The sequence below is a fragment of the Myodes glareolus genome, chromosome 9 (assembly GCF_982192425.1).
Source record: "Myodes glareolus chromosome 9, mMyoGla1.1, whole genome shotgun sequence".
Taxonomy (NCBI): Eukaryota; Metazoa; Chordata; class Mammalia; order Rodentia; family Cricetidae; genus Myodes; species Myodes glareolus.
In genome coordinates, this window is record NC_142034.1 from 26,636,154 (window position 1) to 26,658,107 (window position 21,954).

The following is a 21,954-nucleotide window of genomic DNA, read 5'->3' on the forward strand; positions in this document are numbered from 1 at the left end:
CTCTGCCTTTTTTCTCTCTGCATCCAGTTTCATTTTCCAGTCTATTTAATTTGTCATTGGCCAAAGAGATTCTTTATTAACCAATGTTAGCAAAACATAATCACAGCATACAGAGGGGAATCTCACACCACCTGATTCATCTCCTTTTACGTTCTGTCTTTAAAAGAAAAATTCTGTGCCTTTCTTAAATTGTTTTCAATGGTGGCTACTAGTTTTTGTTGTTAAGACAGGGTTTCCCAGTGAGACTGTCCTGGCTTGCCTGGAACGCACACTGGATTTAAGGCTGGTCTCACAGAGTGCAACTGGTTCTGCCTCCCAAGTGCTGGGATTAAATGTATGAGGCTCTTTACTATTTCTATGATAATAGTAACAACTAACTTGACTTTTATCCACTGTACCAGGCACCGAACCAGTGATCTTCAAGTGGATTAATAGACAAATAAATAGCTCTGGTAATGGTGCTTTTAAAGTGGGGTCTTAAAATGTAGCCTATGTTAACCTTGAACTTGACTCTCCTGTCTTAGTTTCTCAAATGGTGTGATCACAGGCCTGTACCCCAACCATTCTACACCCATGATTTTCTGTGTTTGGTTTTTTATGGAGACAGGGTCTCACTGTCTGGTTTTAGCTGTCCTGCAACTTGGTATATTAACCAGGATGGCCTTGAACTCACCTGGGTGTTAGTATTAAAACTATCAGCCACCACATCTAGCTGAAGTTAGATGTATTTCTGAAATTCATTTTTAGCAGGATGTTGTGGCAAACACTTTCATACCCAGCACTTGGAAGACAGAAGTAAGGCAGATCTGAATTTGAGGCTAGCCTCGTCTTCATAGTGACGACATTTTAAATCAGCCTGAGTTGTATAGTGAAACTTGTTTCAAATCAAAAATACGTGTTTTTTTTTTCCTGCTTGTACATTTGTGAAGAGGCCATTTGTGAATCTGATCCCCTGGAGCTAGAGTTGCAGACTCCATCACGGATGCTGGAAACCGGAATCCAGATGCTCTGTGCAAGCAGCAGGTGTCCTTTCCTCTGGTCCTTGGACAGCCTTTTGATTTGGAAAGGACAGGCTGGCTTAGGAGTAGAGTGCTTGCCCAGCATGCGTGAGCCCTGGGTTAATTGTCTAGTCCTACAACGGCAACAGGCACCTGTGTGGAAAGAAGGAAACTCGATGTCTCTAAGACACTTGATCTCTTGGCCATCCTACCTCGGTCATGGCACTCTAGACAATATGAGGGGTGGGCTCAGTATCCTGGCATGGATCTCAGCCTGGAACAGTCATTGGTTGATCACTCTTACCCCAGCACATCCCACAGACAGGACAGACTGCTTCATTTGAATGAAGGTTATGGTTGAGTTGCTGTCCTGTTGATGTTTGATTACACTGCGTGATTGGTTTAAGAACATTCAGTGGCTAGTTAGGAGGTGTAAGCAGGACATCCTGAGGAACAGATTTCTGTGTAGAGAAGACAGGGAGTCACCAGGCAGAGAGAGACAAGACATGCTGTAGGACAGGTCAATGCCATGAGTCGCAAGACAACACGGAGGCGAATAGAAATGGGTGTGGCTGGAGAGGTTAAGAGCACTGCCTGTTCTTACAGAGGTCTTGAATTCAGTTCCCAGTGACCATATGGCAGCTCACAACCATCCATGATGAGACCTGGTGCCCTCTTCTGGTGGACAGGGTGACAGGGAACATGTACGTGAGGGTTGTAGTATCTATCTCTGACCCAGGGCTACTTGGTGTTTGGCTTGAACTTTATCTCCTTTCTTAAATCCTCTCTTAAAAAGAAAAAACATCCTGTACCCTTTTAAATTTGTTTCAATGTGTCTGTTATTACGAGTTATGGGAAGAAAGACCTAGGGAACCACAAGACTCAGGGAACGAGACATGTTGGGAGAGAGATCAAAGCCTGGAGTCACATGGTAACACATAGATGAATAGAAATGGGTTAATTTTAGCTCCACGAGCTAGTTGGGTGTGTGGCTGGAGAAAAGGCGGAAGAGATTAGGAGCCCTGTCTGCTCTTCCAGGGGCCCTGAGTTCAATTCACAGCAGCCATAGTGTGACTCACAATCAACCATCTATGGCATCTGGTGCCCTCTTCTGGCGTGCAAGCACACAGGCAGGCAGAAAATTGCATGCATAATGAATAAATAAGAAATTAATCTAAAACAGCACTAGATCGAAACGAGCCTAAGCTATATGCCGAATTTTCATACTAAATCTCTGTCATGATTTGGATGCTGACAAGTGGGGCGGGCATCATACTAAGTCGGACTTTTCTCTGAGCCTCCAGCTCACAAAACTTCATGGAGACTCACTATTAATTATAAATGCTCAGACAATACTTCTCGCTCTGGTTCCTGTAAATTAAGTTCATCTACATGTTACCACGTGACCCTAACCATAAGTGGCCGTGACCTCTCCTCCAGCCTGTCTTACTCCCTTTTGTCTCTTGGCAGCTCAGCCTTTTTTCTTCCCCCAACTCTCTGTCCAGTACTCCTGCCTGTACCTCCTGCCTAGCTATGGGCATTTAGCTTTTTATTAACCCAGTCACATCTTCTCACGGTGTAAGGGAATGTTCCACTGCCGTGTCCCAGCCCCTCCCAATGGAAGCTGCACACAGGAGATAGCAGTTCAGGCTACACACCCACTCTCGCTAGAGTCGTAGCTGGGGTGTCTACCTGGCCCCTTTCCAGTTATTTATTTCAGTTCTGTATCCTCCATTCACCCCCTCACCTGATCTGTCACATTCCCACCCCCACCAACCCTCAGTCCACACGACATCTATCTCTTCAATTTTCCCCCCTTTTCAGTGACAACAAGCATCCCCCTTGAGCCTTCCTTGTTACATTAGCCTCTCTACTCTGTGTTGTAGCATTGATATCGGCACACCTTTTCAGACAGCTCTTCTGTTCTAGAACTCTCCTTGTAGACCGGATGTCCACAAACTTACAGAGACTTGCCTGTCTCTTCCTTGTAACTTATGGCCTAAAGTTGACAAAGGCAGGCTTAATTCCGTGATTGCACTGGCACACACGCCAATGTTGCGCCTCTGACGGGAAGTTCCTGTGGAAGGAAGGGCAGGAATGGAGCGGCTGTGGTCTCTCTTGCAGGGAAAGGTGGAAGAGATGGAGCAGCGCACTAAGGAGCTTCTCCGAGAAAACCAGGAGCTGAAGGAAAAGTGCGCCAGCCTCCGTCAGCAGAAATCAGATGCGCTGGCAAAGCTGCAGCGGGAGCAGGTACCGATGCTGGCCAGGGGTCCATGAGAATCGCAGTGTCTCGCTCTAGAGCAGGCTGGCCATATATACAGAGATTCACCTGATTCTGCCTCCCGAGGCCTGAGATTTCAACTGCCACCACCAGGCGGTTCTTCTTTATGTTACAACTAATTTTCATCTACGAGTGAGTGGGTGCCGCCTTGTACCTCTACATACCTCACTCTCTATAGTCCATCCATTGCCTTCAAATTTCATGATGCCAGTGTTTTTGGTTTTTGTTAGGCTTTTTGGTTTGGTTTTTTGTTTCTTGTTTTTTTCAAGACAGTTTAGCTTTGGAGCCTTTTCAATAACTATCTATTGTAGACACTGGGTCTGCCTCCCAAGAATGGGATTAAAGGTATGCACCACCACTGCCTGGTGTGGGGTGGGAGGTCCTTCTATGTCGCTTTTATTGATTGTTGAATAAAGAACTGCTTTGAGCCAATGGCAGGAAAAACAGAAGTAGGTGGGGAAAGCTAGGTTGTATGCTGGGAGAGAGAAGGGCAGAGTTAGGAAAAGCCATGGAGCAGCCAGAGACAGACTCTGGGAACTTTAGGTGGTAAGCCTCAGCCAAGTTTCGATATACAGAATAATAGAGATGGTTTAGTTGATTTGATTCCATTGATCCTCCTGTCTGTTTATGCCAATAAATACCATGTTCTTTTTAATTACTACATTTCTTAGTTAGGTCTCTATTGCTGTAAAGAGGCCCCCTGACCACAGCAACTCTTATGAAGGAAAAATATTTAATTGTGGGGGCTGCATTTTTAGAGATTTTGTCCATTATCATATGTGGGACATGGTATACAGGTAGACCTGGTGCTGGAGAAATAACTGAGAGTCCTACATCCTTGATCTGCAGGCAACAGGAAGTGAACAGAACTAACCTGATCATAGGGGACCTCAAAGCCCTCAACCCGACACATTTCCTATTGTAACAAAACCACACCATCTAAAACTGATACTCTCTATGACCTTATGGATGTCAATTACATACACTATCCTGTGTAGTGAATGGTTGTGTGTGCCCTGTGGCACATTTATATCCTGGGATATATCTGGCCTGGGGATGTGGCTCCGGGATACTTTTATGGTTGCATCATGGAACCCCCCAATCAAGACCACCACAGAGCTGGTATCCAATACAAACACTAACTTGGACTGTAATTAAACACACTGCCTCCGCGGGTGGGGAAGATTGGCCAAGGCTTCAGGGTAAGGGGATCTTAAGGGAAGAGCCCGCAAGGTGGAATGGCACAAGCCTTGGCGGTTCAGCACTGGGTAAAAGTACCCTTTCTTCCTGGGGGCCGAGGGAGCATGGAGGGAGGGAATGAGGAGAGAGAGAAACTATGGTTGGAATCTAAAATTTGATTTAAAACACTTTAAATTTTTAGTGTTAAGTCAGTCTCCTTGGATATACCATTCTCTGCTCCGTATTTTATAGTTACTGAGTTAAAGGTGCCAGCAGAGGTGTCGCTGTCCTAGGCAGCATTAGGAAGAGGGGGTTCAGTTTGGCCTATGATCCCGAGGGGTGATTCTGTCATGGTAGGGAGGCAGCAAGCTGCAGGAATGGTGGCAGAAGCAGGAAGCTAAGAAGCCACGTGTCTTCTTCAGCAAGCCTGTATTTCAGTGAGAGCTGGAAGTGGCCAAGGCTGGTAGGGCGCTCAGTGATGTATGACCTCCAGGAAGTCCGACCTCCAGGATGTCACCTTCCCAGAACCTTTCCAAATGACACCACCAGCTAGGGACCAAGTGTTCAGATGTCTGAGCCTGAGAAGGCCACAGTGCTTACATGCTAAAACTTGTCCTTGGCCATCTGCCTTGGTGCCGAAGAGATGCCTCCCCCAGAGGTACTGAGTTCAACTCCCAGCCACCACATGTGGCTCACAACCATCTGTATTGAGATCTGGTGCCCTCTTCTGTCCTGCAGGAGGCATTGGAGGCACTGCAGAACATCAATAAGCATAGAATATAAAGCCAAACAGCTCTGTGTTTAGGAAGAAAGACAAGCCTTTGTTTCAAAGAAAAGGCTACAGGGTAGAGCTGGTGAGCAGGCTCACTGTGAGGGTTCTTTGCAGTGGGGAATTGCTAGGACAGTCTTCCTTCCTTTACATAGACCGTAACATTGTTGCTGGGTAGTTTTCCTTTATATCTTACTGTAGAATTCACTGTTTGTTTTAGGCCCAAATTGCTCAACAGAAAAAGGAGCTCATTGTGAAAGACCAAGCAAACCAAGCATTGTCAGACACCATGAAACATCAACAAAGAAAAAATGACCAGCTCCTCCACCGTTTAAGTGAACAACAGGTAGACTATAAGATGGCAGCTACAGGATGTCTCCCTGACTCTGCCTTTTTTCTCTCTGCATCCACCTGACTCTGCCTTTTTTCTCTCTGCATCCAGTTTCATTTTCCAGTCTATTTAATTTGTCATTGGCCAAAGAGATTCTTTATTAACCAATGTTAGCAAAACATAATCACAGCATACAGAGGGGAATCTCACACCACCTGATTCATCTCCTTTTACGTTCTGTCTTTAAAAGAAAAATTCTGTGCCTTTCTTAAATTGTTTTCAATGGTGGCTACTAGTTTTTGTTGTTAAGACAGGGTTTCCCAGTGAGACTGTCCTGGCTTGCCTGGAACGCACACTGGATTTAAGGCTGGTCTCACAGAGTGCAACTGGTTCTGCCTCCCAAGTGCTGGGATTAAATGTATGAGGCTCTTTACTATTTCTATGATAATAGTAACAACTAACTTGACTTTTATCCACTGTACCAGGCACCGAACCAGTGATCTTCAAGTGGATTAATAGACAAATAAATAGCTCTGGTAATGGTGCTTTTAAAGTGGGGTCTTAAAATGTAGCCTATGTTAACCTTGAACTTGACTCTCCTGTCTTAGTTTCTCAAATGGTGTGATCACAGGCCTGTACCCCAACCATTCTACACCCATGATTTTCTGTGTTTGGTTTTTTATGGAGACAGGGTCTCACTGTCTGGTTTTAGCTGTCCTGCAACTTGGTATATTAACCAGGATGGCCTTGAACTCACCTGGGTGTTAGTATTAAAACTATCAGCCACCACATCTAGCTGAAGTTAGATGTATTTCTGAAATTCATTTTTAGCAGGATGTTGTGGCAAACACTTTCATACCCAGCACTTGGAAGACAGAAGTAAGGCAGATCTGAATTTGAGGCTAGCCTCGTCTTCATAGTGACGACATTTTAAATCAGCCTGAGTTGTATAGTGAAACTTGTTTCAAATCAAAAATACGTGTTTTTTTTTTCCTGCTTGTACATTTGTGAAGAGGCCATTTGTGAATCTGATCCCCTGGAGCTAGAGTTGCAGACTCCATCACGGATGCTGGAAACCGGAATCCAGATGCTCTGTGCAAGCAGCAGGTGTCCTTTCCTCTGGTCCTTGGACAGCCTTTTGATTTGGAAAGGACAGGCTGGCTTAGGAGTAGAGTGCTTGCCCAGCATGCGTGAGCCCTGGGTTAATTGTCTAGTCCTACAACGGCAACAGGCACCTGTGTGGAAAGAAGGAAACTCGATGTCTCTAAGACACTTGATCTCTTGGCCATCCTACCTCGGTCATGGCACTCTAGACAATATGAGGGGTGGGCTCAGTATCCTGGCATGGATCTCAGCCTGGAACAGTCATTGGTTGATCACTCTTACCCCAGCACATCCCACAGACAGGACAGACTGCTTCATTTGAATGAAGGTTATGGTTGAGTTGCTGTCCTGTTGATGTTTGATTACACTGCGTGATTGGTTTAAGAACATTCAGTGGCTAGTTAGGAGGTGTAAGCAGGACATCCTGAGGAACAGATTTCTGTGTAGAGAAGACAGGGAGTCACCAGGCAGAGAGAGACAAGACATGCTGTAGGACAGGTCAATGCCATGAGTCGCAAGACAACACGGAGGCGAATAGAAATGGGTGTGGCTGGAGAGGTTAAGAGCACTGCCTGTTCTTACAGAGGTCTTGAATTCAGTTCCCAGTGACCATATGGCAGCTCACAACCATCCATGATGAGACCTGGTGCCCTCTTCTGGTGGACAGGGTGACAGGGAACATGTACGTGAGGGTTGTAGTATCTATCTCTGACCCAGGGCTACTTGGTGTTTGGCTTGAACTTTATCTCCTTTCTTAAATCCTCTCTTAAAAAGAAAAAACATCCTGTACCCTTTTAAATTTGTTTCAATGTGTCTGTTATTACGAGTTATGGGAAGAAAGACCTAGGGAACCACAAGACTCAGGGAACGAGACATGTTGGGAGAGAGATCAAAGCCTGGAGTCACATGGTAACACATAGATGAATAGAAATGGGTTAATTTTAGCTCCACGAGCTAGTTGGGTGTGTGGCTGGAGAAAAGGCGGAAGAGATTAGGAGCCCTGTCTGCTCTTCCAGGGGCCCTGAGTTCAATTCACAGCAGCCATAGTGTGACTCACAATCAACCATCTATGGCATCTGGTGCCCTCTTCTGGCGTGCAAGCACACAGGCAGGCAGAAAATTGCATGCATAATGAATAAATAAGAAATTAATCTAAAACAGCACTAGATCGAAACGAGCCTAAGCTATATGCCGAATTTTCATACTAAATCTCTGTCATGATTTGGATGCTGACAAGTGGGGCGGGCATCATACTAAGTCGGACTTTTCTCTGAGCCTCCAGCTCACAAAACTTCATGGAGACTCACTATTAATTATAAATGCTCAGACAATACTTCTCGCTCTGGTTCCTGTAAATTAAGTTCATCTACATGTTACCACGTGACCCTAACCATAAGTGGCCGTGACCTCTCCTCCAGCCTGTCTTACTCCCTTTTGTCTCTTGGCAGCTCAGCCTTTTTTCTTCCCCCAACTCTCTGTCCAGTACTCCTGCCTGTACCTCCTGCCTAGCTATGGGCATTTAGCTTTTTATTAACCCAGTCACATCTTCTCACGGTGTAAGGGAATGTTCCACTGCCGTGTCCCAGCCCCTCCCAATGGAAGCTGCACACAGGAGATAGCAGTTCAGGCTACACACCCACTCTCGCTAGAGTCGTAGCTGGGGTGTCTACCTGGCCCCTTTCCAGTTATTTATTTCAGTTCTGTATCCTCCATTCACCCCCTCACCTGATCTGTCACATTCCCACCCCCACCAACCCTCAGTCCACACGACATCTATCTCTTCAATTTTCCCCCCTTTTCAGTGACAACAAGCATCCCCCTTGAGCCTTCCTTGTTATCTAACCTCTCCAGTCTATGTTGTAGCATGGTTATTCACTCCCTCCTGGCCCATTTTTTATCTCTGACAGGATTTCACTCTAACTGTCCTGGAACTGGCCTGTAGACCAGGATGACCTTGAATTCACAGATCCCCCTGATTTTCCCTCATAATTTATAGCCTTCTCGTCTTTCTCTCCTGAGGAGGTGTGCACTGGCAGACAGGTCAGACAGGTCAATGTTGCACCTTCCACACTGCACAGCTGCTCTGGCTGGCGTGTCCCAGGGCCACTCCAGTGAGCGCCAGTCACTCAGCTGCTCACCTTCCCAGCCGGTGGGCAGCTCCTGTGGAAGGAAGGACTGGAATAGACACCTGTGGTCTCTCTTGCAGAGAAAGGTGCAAGAGATGGAGCAGCGCATTGAGAAGCTTCTTCGAGAAAAAGAGCAGCTGAAATCAGATGCACCTGTGCCGGCCGAGCTGCAGGGGGAGCAGGTACAGATGCTGGCCAGAGGTGAACTTGGAGCGTGTACGTGCGAACCGCAGTGTCCCTGACCCAGTGAGCCCTGGTTGTCCTGTGCTCACTCTGCAGACCAGGCTGGCCTTGTACACAGAGATTCTACCTCCCAAGTGCTGAAATTAAAGGCATGAACTGCCATTGCTGGGTGGTTCTCCTTTACATTACAACTAATAATTGACTTATGAGTGAATGCTGTCTTTGTGTTTCCTCGCTCTATTATATATTATATATAGTTCCATTCAATGCCTTCAAATGTCATGATGTCAGTGTTTTTGGTTTTTGTTATGCTTTTGGGTTTGGTTTTTTATTTTGTTTTTTGTTAAGACAGGAGGAGCCTTTCCTGGAACTAGCTCTTGTAGACTAGGCTGGCCTTGAACTCACAGATCCTTCTGCGTCTGCCTCCAAGTACTGGAATTAAATGTGTACACCACCACTGCCTTGTGTGGAAGGTCCTTCTATGTCGCTTTTGAAGGGCCATAGAGCCATAGAGCCATAAAGCCATAGAGCAGCCAAAGACAGACTCTGGGAACTTTAGGTGGTAAGCCTCAGCCATGTGGCAATATACAGAATAATAGAGATGGGTTAGTTTAGGATATGAATTTAGCCAGAAATATGCTTAAGCTTTTGACCAAACAGTATTGCAAACAATACGGTTTTTTCTTAGTGGTATTTTGTGGCTGGGTGGCCGGGACTAACAAGCAGCCTCGCTCCAAAAACTGCCTGGCTAATGCCAGTGCTTTTAAGAGCTGAGTAATACTCCATTCTTCAGTTCAGGGACATCTAGGTTGTTTTAGTTTCCAGCTATTACAATTACTATGGACATACAGGTGAACAAGTATGCTTGTCCTTTGGCCAAGAGTGACATATTGTATCTTGGGGTCAATCCCCAGTTTTCTGAGAAACCCCCGTATTGATTAACTATCTGCTGAGTTCTTTTAAATTATGAAGAAAAGTACAATAGTGAATTTTCTTTCTAGAAAATTTTTTTTTTAATGGAAAAAAAAAGTACTTTAGTCCTGTCAATGTTTCCTAAGGCAAGTAAAATCTAAGTAGTAAGATGTGGAAGGAAATGGCTTCAGGTCTTTAATACCACTATTATTTATTTTATTTTCATTTTTTTTTCACTGTTGAAAAAGGCAGTTAGGAGCCTTTTAGCATATTTGTAGTTTTACATGCTGACTTATGAAAAAGAGGGACAGAGTTGAGTCATCAAAATTCATGAAACTTCTATTTAAGAAAATAAAACTCTAGTATTAAACAAAATAATATTCTTCCAGTACTTCGGGTTGTGGGTCATTTATAACCATTTCTGGATTATAATACACACCTCAGCATGCGTGTGAACTTCACAGCACGATTAACACATCTATTCTTAGCTCAGATTTTTTTCACTGTATCCACTCTTTATTTTTTTAATTGATATTTATTGAGCTCTACATTTTTCTTTGCTTCTTTCCCGGCCTCTCCCCTCCCCCCTTCAATCCTCCCCCAAGGTCCCCATGCTCCCAATTTACTCAGGAGATCTTGTCTTTTTCTACTTTCTATTTCCCATGTAGATTAGATCTGTGTAAGTCTCTCTTAGGGTCCTCATTGTTGTCTAGATTCTCTGGGATTGTGGTTTGTAGGCCGGCTTTCTTTGCTTTATGTTTAAAAACCACCTATGAGTGAGTACATGTGATAATTGTCTTTCTATGTCTGGGTTACCTCACTCAAAAATGTTTTCTAGTTCCATCCATTTTCCTGCAAAATTCAAGCAGTTATTTTTTTCTGCTGTGTAGTACTCCATTGTGTAAATGTACCACATTTTTTTTTTTATCCATTCTTCGATCGAGGGGCATTTAGGTTGTTTCCAGGTTCTGGCTATGACAAACAAAGCTACTATGAACATAGTTCAGCACATGTCCTTGTGGCACAATTGAGCATCCTTTGAATATATACCCCAAAGTGATATTACTGGGTCTTGAGGAAGGTAGTTTCCTAATTTTCTGAAAAATCTCCACACTGACATCCAAAGGGGTTGTACCAGCTTGCATTCCCACCAGCAATGCAGAAGTGTTCCCTTTTCCCCACAACCTCTCCAGCATAAGTTGTCATCAGTGTTTTTGGTTTTGGCCATTCTTACAGGTGTCAGATGGAATCTCAGAGTTGTTTTGATCTGCATTTCTCTGATGACTAAAGATGTTGAACATTTTCTTAAGTATCTTTCAGCCATCAGCCATTTTAGATTCCTCTGTTTAGAGGAATCTAAAATTTAGAGTTCTCTGTTTAGGTCTGTACTCCATTTTTTTTATTGGATTATGTAATCTTTTGGTGTCCAATTTCTTGAGTTCTTTGTATATTTTGGAGATCAGACCTGTCTGATGTGGGGTAAGTGAAGATTTTTTCCCATTCCGTCCATAGTCTGCCAGTTTGTCTTGTTGACCGTGTCCTTTGCTTTACAGAACTTCTCCGCTTCAGGATGTCTCATTGTTTCTTTCAGTGTCTGTGCTACTGGGTTTATATTTAGGAAAGTGGTTCCCTGTGCCAATGCATTCAAGTGTGCTTCCCATTTCTCCTATAAGGTTCAGTGTGGCTGGCTTTATGTTGAGGTCTTTGATCCATTTGGAGCCTCTTGAGTGTATTTTCTTTAGGCCCAACTGGCGAGGGACCAAACGAATGTTCCAGCATTCCAAACATGCTGGAACATCTCAGAAATGAAAAATGGCCATATTACTGAACAGGTAGACTCATACAGGAAAGCATTTTCAAAGAAAAACACTCTTTGTGCTTTTTTACTGACTCTGGGGAAGGTCTCCCTGTGTAGTAGCCTTGGCTGGCCTGGAATTCAATTTCTTCTGTCTCTGTCTCTTTGGTTCTGGATTGAAAGTGTGCACCACCACACCCAGATCAAAGAAGCATGGCTTTAGACAACTAAAAGCATCCTCCTTGCTCATGAGTTCAGCAAGTTACTCTGTGTGTGTGTGTGTGTGTGTGTGTGTGTGTGCATGCCCAATCATGCATGGTACTAAAGTCTCTTTCTGTGCAGAAGGAACAGAAGAGCAAGCATGAGAAGATTGAAGAAGCAAAGAAGAGAACAATGAAGAAACGGGTTTATATGGCAGGTTCCCTTTCTGCATGGCTACGTGGGCAGGTGTCTGTTTTCAGGAGATAGGGACAGTAAAATACTGGGATCTTTGGATAGTATTCACCTATAGTGCTTTGCTTTTTATCCAAAAGGACAGAGAATCTGTCATTTAAGAGATGTGTCAGAGAGGTGAATGTGTCTGATTTGATCAATGCTCAAGGAGTATTGAAAATTGATACACAACACTAGTAATCTTTGGCTTAGGAACTCACTCCAGAGTTATGACAAACAAGTTAATAACCATAAAGTCATACGACGGGAAATTATGACACTCACAGCCAATTTTGTAATTGATGTCGGCAATTATCATTAATGTTAAATCGCTCTTAGTAGTCATATGGTAATGAAAGCCTCATTAACTAGTAATTACCCGAAGTGGCTTGCTGTAAAGGTACCTGAAATCTGCTTTCTGAAGGGATGGAAAGAAAAGGGAAGATCCTGCTGTCTGGAACAGTCAGTCCGTTTTTGAGAACTGGATATTTGCCAGCTCGCCTTCCAGTCTCAGTCAGGTAGAGGTGGAGGCAAACCACAAATAGTAGGATTGGCTGAAGTGTGTTTGAGCTGTGTACGTGGACAACCGAGATGTGGGGAGTGCTGAAACCATCATTCTGGAAAGGTTAAGAGCTGAGGCTCTGAGCCTTGTGGAACTCCAGGAGAAAGTCCTCCCAACCCAGACCCAAGCACCTCAGGCCTCATGGGCCTCTTTACATCTCACATCAATTTTAAAGTCTACCCTGCCAGTTCAACTGAAATCCTTGGCATTACTGTGCCTGCTCTAGCTCTCCAGCGTTTGACTAAGTCCCCAGCACTGTCCTTCCTCCCAGAGCTTCTTCATTCCTTTTCATCTCCCACCACCTTACCCCCCACCCCCGACACACACACACACACACGCACCACACGCACCACACGCACCACACACACACACACCTCCCTTTGAAGCCAGTCTGCTTTGGGACTACTTTTCAGTCTGAGATCCTAATTCTAATCCCTTTGTTGACAGGGGCCCTTCTGCTTTCCTTTCCTTGAGCTACCAGAAAGCGCAAACAAGCGGACTAGGAAGAAGAAAGGGTTGAGCCTTGGGCCCAGGGTTGGGGTAGCCTGTCCAGGTGAGAAGGCTTTCCATCAGCGTTGCTCGGGGTCTACTTCCTGCCAGCATTCAGTCTTCCCCTGCCTGTCTTCCCTTTTATAGGTACAAAGCAGTTTCTTCTGTCAATAGTAATCACAGCACACAGGGAAATCCCACATCACTAAGACCAAGAGCCATTGTTTCCAGTCTGTAAAGTCACTTAGGAGTGCAGGCATACATGCAGGCAAAACACTCTATAGACAATCATTAATCTCTTTAATATTCAGAATAAATCACTTTTTAAAGGACATCGGTTCTGTTTTATTTTTCATCCCCCCCCCCCCCAAGACAGAATTTCTCTGCATAACAGCCATGACTGTCCTGGAACTTTACAGACCAAGCTGACTTCAAACTCAGACATCCACCTGCCTCTGCTTCCTGAGTGCTGGGATTAAAGGCATGTTACACCATGGCCTACCTTATTTTTGGTTTTTGATACAGGGCTTCTCTAGTTTTGGAGCCTGTCCTGGAACTAGCTCTTGTAGACCAGGCTGCCCTTGAGCTCAGAGATCCGCCTGCCCCCAGTGCTGGGATTAGGTTTGATTGGGAGAAGGACTAGAGAGATGGCTCAGAGGTTAAGGGGCACTCCATGCTCTTTCAGAAGATCTGAACTCCCAGCAGCTCCAGGGAACCTGTCTCTCACCTGGCCTCTGGCTTGTAAGCAGAGGTACAAACATGAATAACCATTCCTAGCATTTTTAAAGGGGGCGGTTCCTTAGTGTGTAAAGACACTGCCAAACTGGTAACCTGGCCTGAATTCCATCCCGGGGACCCATATGGCGGCAGGAGAGAACTGACTGCCATATGAACACACACTAAGTAACCAGTATTTTAAAGAACTTACCTGAACGGAGACCGTCCATTTATTACCTCGCATGTTAGCACTTGAGGATTAGGCAAAAGGTTATGGGAATGCTACCATCTCAGCCCTCCTCAGTCAATGGAAGAGTGTACCTGCTCCTGCCTTCTCACTGACTTTCTATGCATTTTGAAACAGCTTGATTGCTGGGGCCCACAGATGTGAGTCCGTTCCTTGTCAGAGTTATGACAACAGGTGGCTAGAGAGCAGGAGAGATCCTGACCTAGGGCATGGTTAGTTAGTGTCTTGAGTATAGAGAGCCAGCTCTGCTTGGACCAGAGTTTGGAGATGTTAACAAAGTCCGCCCCCCCCCCACCGTTTTGGAGTGGGGTATCAAAATGGGTTTCCCTCCTATTCTGTGTTTCATGTCTTATTTCTGTTTCTTTTTGCTTAATTCTGATCCTCACACTCGTGCCCTGGAGCGTGCCAAGTCCAGCTCAAAGACTTCTCCAAACCTGCCTAATTGAACTGTTGCAAAGGCAATGTTGCTTTCTCCTGCAGTGGACCAAACTGGCACGGCTCCTGGGCTTCAGCAGTTGGTCACTGCAGAGACTCTTCCTGCTGGGGCTCTCCTGATAACATTCATTCAGTCCCTTTCATTTTAATTGTTCTCATGCATAGGATGTGATTTGATGAAATCCCCTGATTCCCTCGCTCCAGTTCCTTTTCTACCCTGACTGCCCCCCCCCCCCCAGCAATTTCACATGCTCTTGTTTTTAAGTGCTCTTAGTCCTCAGGGCTGCTTGTGTGACTCTGGGGCCCACCTACCAGATGCCTCAGGGGCTGCTCCCCTGAGGAAGAGCGACTCTCTGCAGCAGGCCAGTCTGACAGTGTGCGACTTCATTGTCATCGACAAAGTTCACACTTAAGCCCCACGCAATAAACAAGAAATAAGAATGAAGAACTGAGATCGATTTTGCATTTAGACTGGTCAGAGCTATCTTCAGCCTCATGTGGTCCACGGACCAGATTGGACACGCCATCTAGACAACAACCCTCATCTCAGCTTTATAATAAAATGAAAGTGAACCAGTACTGTTCCTCCTGTGTCACTGGGAGAGCTTTCCCACTCTTGAGCCTTTTGTCCTTGCGCCCACCCCAGGAGAACCAGATGCAACATGAGCCCTACTCCACCATAGAAATGGCAAGTGGAGATGACATTTCCCAGCATGCTTTCCTGGTCCCTGTGGAGCTGCTGTGGCTCCCTAGATGGTTCTAGGGAAGAACTGCAGCTTCATTTTGTTCCAGTCAGCTCTTAATAGAGCCCTTGCATGGAGAGAAGCTGGGGTGCACATAACCCGAAATCAGCAGTCACCATTTTCGGGTGAATTGCCCACCTCTTTGCCCCTGCTGCCCTGATAGTTCCCCAGATTAGCAGGGGCAGCAGGCACCCTTCCACCACTGCAGGAAAACAGTCGAGGTGCTAAATGAGCCTTTCTTGGGGGTGAAACAAGCATCTCTAACCACAGTTCGTCAACCCCAGCTGCTCTTACTAAGGTTGAGAAGGGGAAGCTGTGCCCCAGGCAGCTCTGAGTCATTAAAGAGAATCCTTCAACAACCCACTGCCTGCTTGCCTTCCCCATCCCCTATGTACCCATGTAGTTCAAAGTTGTGAGAAACCTGCAAAATGATAGTTTTGTGAGCAAATGGTAGTTTTATCTAAACTGGAACTCTGAATCTTTATAGTTAAAACTTTATAATTGTGGCAACAGGCCTTTCATTTCTCTATCGCTAAAATCTTTCTCCCTTAGCTCAATTACTTGCTAACTTAAGGTCAGGGAAGAAAATGTGTTACCCAGCCTGGTAACACACTCTACAATCCCAGCACTTGGGAAAGCTGGGACAAGATTGCCACAGTTTTGAGGCCAGTTTGGGCAAAATGAGTACCAGGCCAGCCAGAGCTACGTAGCAAGACCCTGTTTCAGAAACCAAAGAAAGGCGGAAGGAAGAGGAGCCATTGATTGTGGAGGCGATCATACAATTCTAAAGCAGCTAGAAGAAACACTGGCCTCCACTTGGAAGATTTATGTGTGTGACTGCTCTGCTTTTGTGTATGTCTGTATACCATGCACAGGTTTGGTGCCCTAAGAGCTCAGAAGGTGTCAGATTCCTGAGGCTGAGACCCAAACTTGGGTCCTCTATAAGAGCAGCAAATGCTCTCCTCTTAACCGCTGAACCATCATCGTCTCTCCGACTAAACAACTGTGTATCAAGTCATATTTTAAGTTATAAAACTTGCTAAGCCTCCAATTTGGCTCACAGTGAATGCTTCAGATGCAGAGAAAGTTCAGCGCCAGAACTCGGGTAAATTTTGCTTGTCTCAGTACTGAACTGAGTTCTCCCTTTCTTTGGACTGGTGACAGTAGCTTTAGTGGGGAAGAAATCAAGGCAATCATCAGTGGTGGTCACCATTTGGCCAGCAGCAGGCATGGTTTCTGTTGGGGAATTCTTCTGTGGAGATGGACGGACCCAATAAAATGGGGGGAAAGAGTCCACTGCCTACAAATCCCAGGTAATCCCATTAAGAGATTCAGTCTGCTCTGCCTAATGGTATTGCTTTCTCCCTGTGGAAAGACTGGCGCAACCGCGCCAGGGACCAAGGGCTCTGTTTACCCAGTCAATCCACCACTACTGAGTACCCACGGCGTGCACAGCTTGTATCAGGCCAGGATTGATTTTAAAAAGTCCTTGCCCTCAGGGACCCACAAAATTAATGGAGACATTGTGACCTCTGGTAACTCACAATGCCAAGGGAGAAACTCAGATGGGGGGGGGGGGGGCGCATCTCCAAATCTAATTCCTAGAAGAGGAATTTTAGAGCACACAGAGAAAAGAGGTCCCTGAGGCCAAAAAGGATGGAGGAGTCACCAGGTTAATACAGGCGTGGAGGTGGTAGGAGTGGTTGGTTTATGTCTTGAAAATGTCTAGTTGTAAGAGACTGGAAACGACGCAGGCCAGCAGGCTTGCCTGGAAGTCAACAGCAATCCTCCTGCCTCTGCTTCCCATAGGCTGGGGTTACAAGCGTGACCTCCATGCCCAGCTAATACGGGGGTTTACCAAGCGGTAGCGCCTTGGTACAGAAATGCTCTTTCAAGGAGATAAAGAAACGAGATGGCAAAGAGTCGGGGAGCCCCAAGTAGCTGGAGTTCCAGGCAGTGGTGAGCTGCCGTGTGCGGGTGCTGGGATCGGACTTGGATGCTGGGAAGACCAAGGGTTCTTAGCGACCGCTGGAGCTCAGGTGTTGCCATTTTGTAGTTGTTTTTCCAGACAGATTCTCATTATCCAGCCCTGCCTGTCCGGGCCTTGTGACCTCAGCCTTCTGAGTGTTGATTACAGACCTGTGGCAACCCACCTAGATAAGAAACATTTTGATGATTTTTGTACTCCTGGGATTTGAACCCAGGGCCTTGCACATTCTGGGTAAAAGCATTGCCTCTGCTGTCAAACAGCACCAGTAGGCTAAGGATCCCAGGAAAAGCATTTGTGTTAGACTATCTTAAATGGTTTTTAAATCCATAGATAAGTGTCCTTCGAGGAAAGATAGCACACACTAGACTGAAGGCGGCGTTGTGAGCCAGGAGGCGGAGTCTGGAGTGATGGGAGGAAGGCCGCAGTCTGTTTTGTTTTGTTTTGTTTTTCAAGACAGGGTTCTCTGTAACTTTCGGAGCCTGTCCTGGTACTAGCTCTGTAGATGAGGCTGGCCTCAAACTCATAGGGATCTGCCCGTCTCTTCCTCCCAAGTGCTGGGATTAAAGGCGGCTGTCACCTCTGCCTGGCAAGGATGCTGTCTTAGTCGTTTAGTCAATGCTCTATTGCTGTAATGAGACACCATGACCAAGGCAAGCATTCAATTAGGGACTTGCTTACAGCTTCAGAGGAGTAGTCCGTGATCGTCATGGCAGAGAGCATGGTGGCAGGCAGGAAGAAGATATGGGTAGGGTGGCTTCCAGCCTGAATATGAAACTGGGAAGAGCCTGTGCAGTGGGGTAACCTCGTGGAAGAAGCTGCTGTACCAGTTTGAACAGTGCAAACACCAGGTACATTTCACTGGGTCAATATTTTACTTCCAGTCTCAGGATCTCATAGTGTGCATCTGTTCCCTGGGTCGTCCTCTGGTTCTAAACTACTACATGCAAAGCTCCCAGGACTTTCTCTGCCCTGGTGCATCTTGCTTCCTAGCCTCCTTTTTAACCCTCTAGCATCTGCCCACGCCACTGATCACTCTCAACACTGATCACTCTCAAATTTCAATTGGCTGTTCCACCCTCCACTTAGAAGTTCCTTCCAAAGTTCTTGAGCTCACGGGGACCTGGCGAACAAGTTGGCTTCTGCTCAACACAGTGACCTTATCTAGTCTTCAACTATAGTCCCTGCCCTCCAGCTCTGTGCTCACACAGCTCAGGATGGCCTTGAACTCCTGATTCTTCTGCTTCCACTTGCCAAACTCCAGGCGTACAGAATTGTACCAGCATGCTTGGCTTGTGCTTACTCATTACACGACAGTTCTCTAGGACCTACCAGGGGGCTCAAGACACATTCTAAACCAGCATCCTGCTTGCCCCATGTCAGCCTGTGGAGCTACGAAGACACACGTTTATTAAACACCACCTCAAAACAGACGAGGAAGATGCTGAGTTTGGCAGTGTACATTTGTAATCCCAGCTAAGAAGCTAAGCCAGGCGAGTCTTAAGTTCAGGGCTAGCCTAGACTATAACACGACCTCTCACAAATTTAAAAAAGAATAAAACCGGCCAGGTCGAGGTGGTGCAGGCCTTTGAGCTCAGTACTCAGGAGACAGAGGCAGGCATGTCTCTGTGAGTTCGAGGCTGCCTGGTCTACAGTGTGAGTTCCAGGACAGCTAGGGCTACACAGAGAAACCCTGCCTCAGAAATCAAATCAAATAAAGATAAATAAAAATAAACAATAAAATCACATTAAAAGGTTATAAAAACAGGATCTGGAGCAATGTCTTAACAATTATTGCATGAACTATTCTTGCAGGACCTGAGTTTGACCCCTAGCATCTATTTTGATGGGTGATGCAGAACTGCCTAAAACTCCGGCAATCCAGGGAATCTGACATACTCCTCTGACCTCCACAGGCACATGCACACATGTGGCAGACATAACACAAATACATAAATTAAAATATATTTTATGTGTATATGTGCATGTGAGTGCAGGTGCCCCTGGAGGCCAGAAGAGGTCATTGGAGTCCCTAGCGTTGGACTGACAGGTGTTTGTGAGCCAGCAGCCAACACTCCAGGACTCTGCAAGAACTGTGCATGCATTAGCCACTGGCCAATCCCTACAGCCCTAGGAAATCTTTAAAAGGTAATAAAATAGACACCAGAGAAGCAGATAGCCTTCCCAAGATGGAGACTTTTGCTCCTCACAATTAGCTACACAAGGAACTCACTTTGTGTGCGTGCGCACGAGTGTTAAGGTTTTTGTTTTGTTTCCTTTCACTTTTTGTTCTTGTTGTTTTTCAAGACACAGTTTTTCTGTGTGACAGCTAGGATCAGGGGTGTAACTGTTGAGACCGGGCCTCACACTGTAGCCCAGACTGGCTTGGAATTCTCTATGGAGCCCAGGCTGTCCTGGACCTCATGGCTCCCCTCTCATCTCAAGCTCCCAAAGATTGTAGGTGAGAGACGTCCTGCATAGCTATTTACTTCTTTATTGGCATGTGCCTGTTTTATTCCTCTGTCTCTCAAGAAGAGCGAGCATCCCCTGCACTTTGTTCCTGTGAGCATCCCTGCACTCGGTACCAATCTCTGAGCACTGGACTCCTCACTGACCATTTGAACGTGCTGTATGTAAAACACGTATTATAAGTAAGTGCTACAAATGAGGGAGGCAAGGCTCAGGGAGAGGTGTAGGGGTTCAGCACTGTACCTTCTAGGGAAAGGGTGGGACCCACGTGTGGAAGAATTGAGGAAGGAGGCATGGAACCTGAGCCTAACTTCCTTCCACTCAACCTTTCTCTGGCTTCTCTCCAATAAAGTTCAGAGTCCAGGAAATGTCGTCTAAGTGGCAACTGCTCTTAAACTTCCCCACAGATAAGAGCTGTTGCCTAGAGCCTCTCCCACCTCTCGCCATCCCCCAAGCTGATGTTCTGTAACTCCTTCGTTGCCAGTGGTCTGACCCTCCAGCTAGCTAACTTCAGAGCTGGAAAGAAAGCCCAGCCATCAGAAGCTATGACTTACAACAAAACATCAAGATTTTATTTTATTCTTAGATGTACATGCGTGTGTGGGGGTGCGCATGTGTGGGGTGTGCGTGTGGGGGGTGCGCGTGTGGGGGCGTGTGTATGAATGCAGGCACACTTGGAAGTCAGAAGAGCGCATCAGATCCCAGGCTTCTGGAGTTACAGGCAGTGTGAGCCAACTGCCATCCATGCTGAGGACCAAAGCCATCCTCTTGAAGAGCTGGAGGCGTTCTCAGCCTCTGAACCCTCTCTCCAGTCCTGTCCAGCTTACTTTGGAACCAGGGTATAGCTTCCTAAAGAGACCTGGAGAGGTCAGACCTCAGTCCCTCCCTAATACCTGGGAAGCCACCCTGCTAAGCCATTCCTGCTATCTCTTTCAGAACCAAACCTCTCGCCTCCTCTTCCTCACCCCTCCCCCGCTCTTCTCCATTCCTCCCTTCTGGAAGGTTTCATCGTTCTGCTCCCATTTAGCCAAAAAAGTTAAGTAGTTTGGAGACAGGAATCGGCTAGGGTTGGATCTGGAGGCATCTTTAAAACAGATTTTACAGTAGTCTACAGGTACAAATATTTAAAAGGTGGTTTGATTCTATGGCCCTTTAAAAAAAAAAAAAGTAACAGGGTCTATGACCTCTCCAACCACTGGTTCCTGGCCAGGTTGTCAGTACCAGACATTCATTCCCTCCTGTGGAGGGGCTTTAAGTTCAGTAGAAAATCGTTGTTACCCCATGACACCCATATTATTATTGCACCAATGGTATATCTTGCCTTTGGTGATCGTTACTTAAACCTTGTCAAGCTGATCAGTACTGTAGCTCCCAGGGTTCACAGATGTTGATATCTTTTCTCCCTCAGTAGCCCACAAAGCACTTTCAGTCACTATGAAGGCTAGCCAGATGTGAGGATGCTTCCCAGTGAGAGCCAGCTTGATTCCTCATGTCTTGTGATCAATATCTGGGGTCTTCAGCAATGGAGTCTTTCCGTGGAGTTCTGGTGGGTAGCCAAGAGCAACAGCTGTCTCAGGTCCTATTCTCTTGCTATGAAAAGACTCCACAACCAAGGCATCTTATAAAAGAAAGCATTTAATTGGGGGCTTGCTTGTGTTTCAGAGGGTGAGTCCATTACCGTCGTGGCGGGGAGCGGACAGGCATAGCACTGGAGCAGTAGCTAAGAGCTTCATCTCCTGATCTGCAAGCAGCAACAGGCAGAGAGGGATAGAGACTGGGCCTGATGTAGACTTTGGAAACATCAAAGCCCACCCCAGTGACACCCCTGCTCCAACAAGGTCACACTTATTCCAGCAAGGTCATTTCTCCTAATCCTTCCCAAACTGTTCACTCACTGGGGACCAAACATTAAAATATATAAACCTGTGGGGTTCATTCTTATTCAAACCAGCACCATAGCAACAGCCTATACGTGGATGTGGCCCATGATATATGTGTGTATTGTGTATATATATATATGTGTGTGTGTGTATGTGTGTGTATATGTATGTATATGTATATATGAATGAGGGTGCTAGAGAGGTGACTATATTTACTGATTTACTGTTCTTGAGAAAGACCCAAGTTTGATTCCCAGCAACCATGTTGAGCATCTCATAACTGCCTGTAACCCCAGAGCTGCAAGAGGCTCCAAC

General features: G+C 46.0%; 1 protein-coding gene across 1 annotated transcript; it reads left to right on the plus strand.

The window, feature by feature from the left end:
* The first annotated feature begins 3,126 nt into the window (after positions 1 to 3,126).
* LOC148120803 (uncharacterized) lies at positions 3,127 to 9,238 on the plus strand. Its single transcript, XM_087909529.1, has 3 exons — positions 3,127 to 3,248; positions 5,448 to 5,573; positions 8,869 to 9,238. The coding sequence occupies exons 1-3, from the start codon at positions 3,138 to 3,140 to the stop codon at positions 9,028 to 9,030; spliced, it is 399 nt and encodes a 132-aa protein (XP_087765655.1). The 5' UTR covers positions 3,127 to 3,137; the 3' UTR covers positions 9,031 to 9,238.
* Positions 9,239 to 21,954: the final 12,716 nt, after the last annotated feature.

Excerpts from the sequence above, each read along its gene's own strand:
- LOC148120803 (XM_087909529.1), top strand. The coding sequence starts at position 3,138 with ATGGAGCAGCGCACTAAGGAGCTTCTCCGAGAAAACCAGGAGCTGAAG. Across the intron at positions 3,249-5,447 it reads CAAAGCTGCAGCGGGAGCAG|GCCCAAATTGCTCAACAGAA; the intron begins GTACCGATGCTG and ends TGTTTGTTTTAG. Across the intron at positions 5,574-8,868 it reads ACCGTTTAAGTGAACAACAG|AGAAAGGTGCAAGAGATGGA; the intron begins GTAGACTATAAG and ends TCTCTCTTGCAG.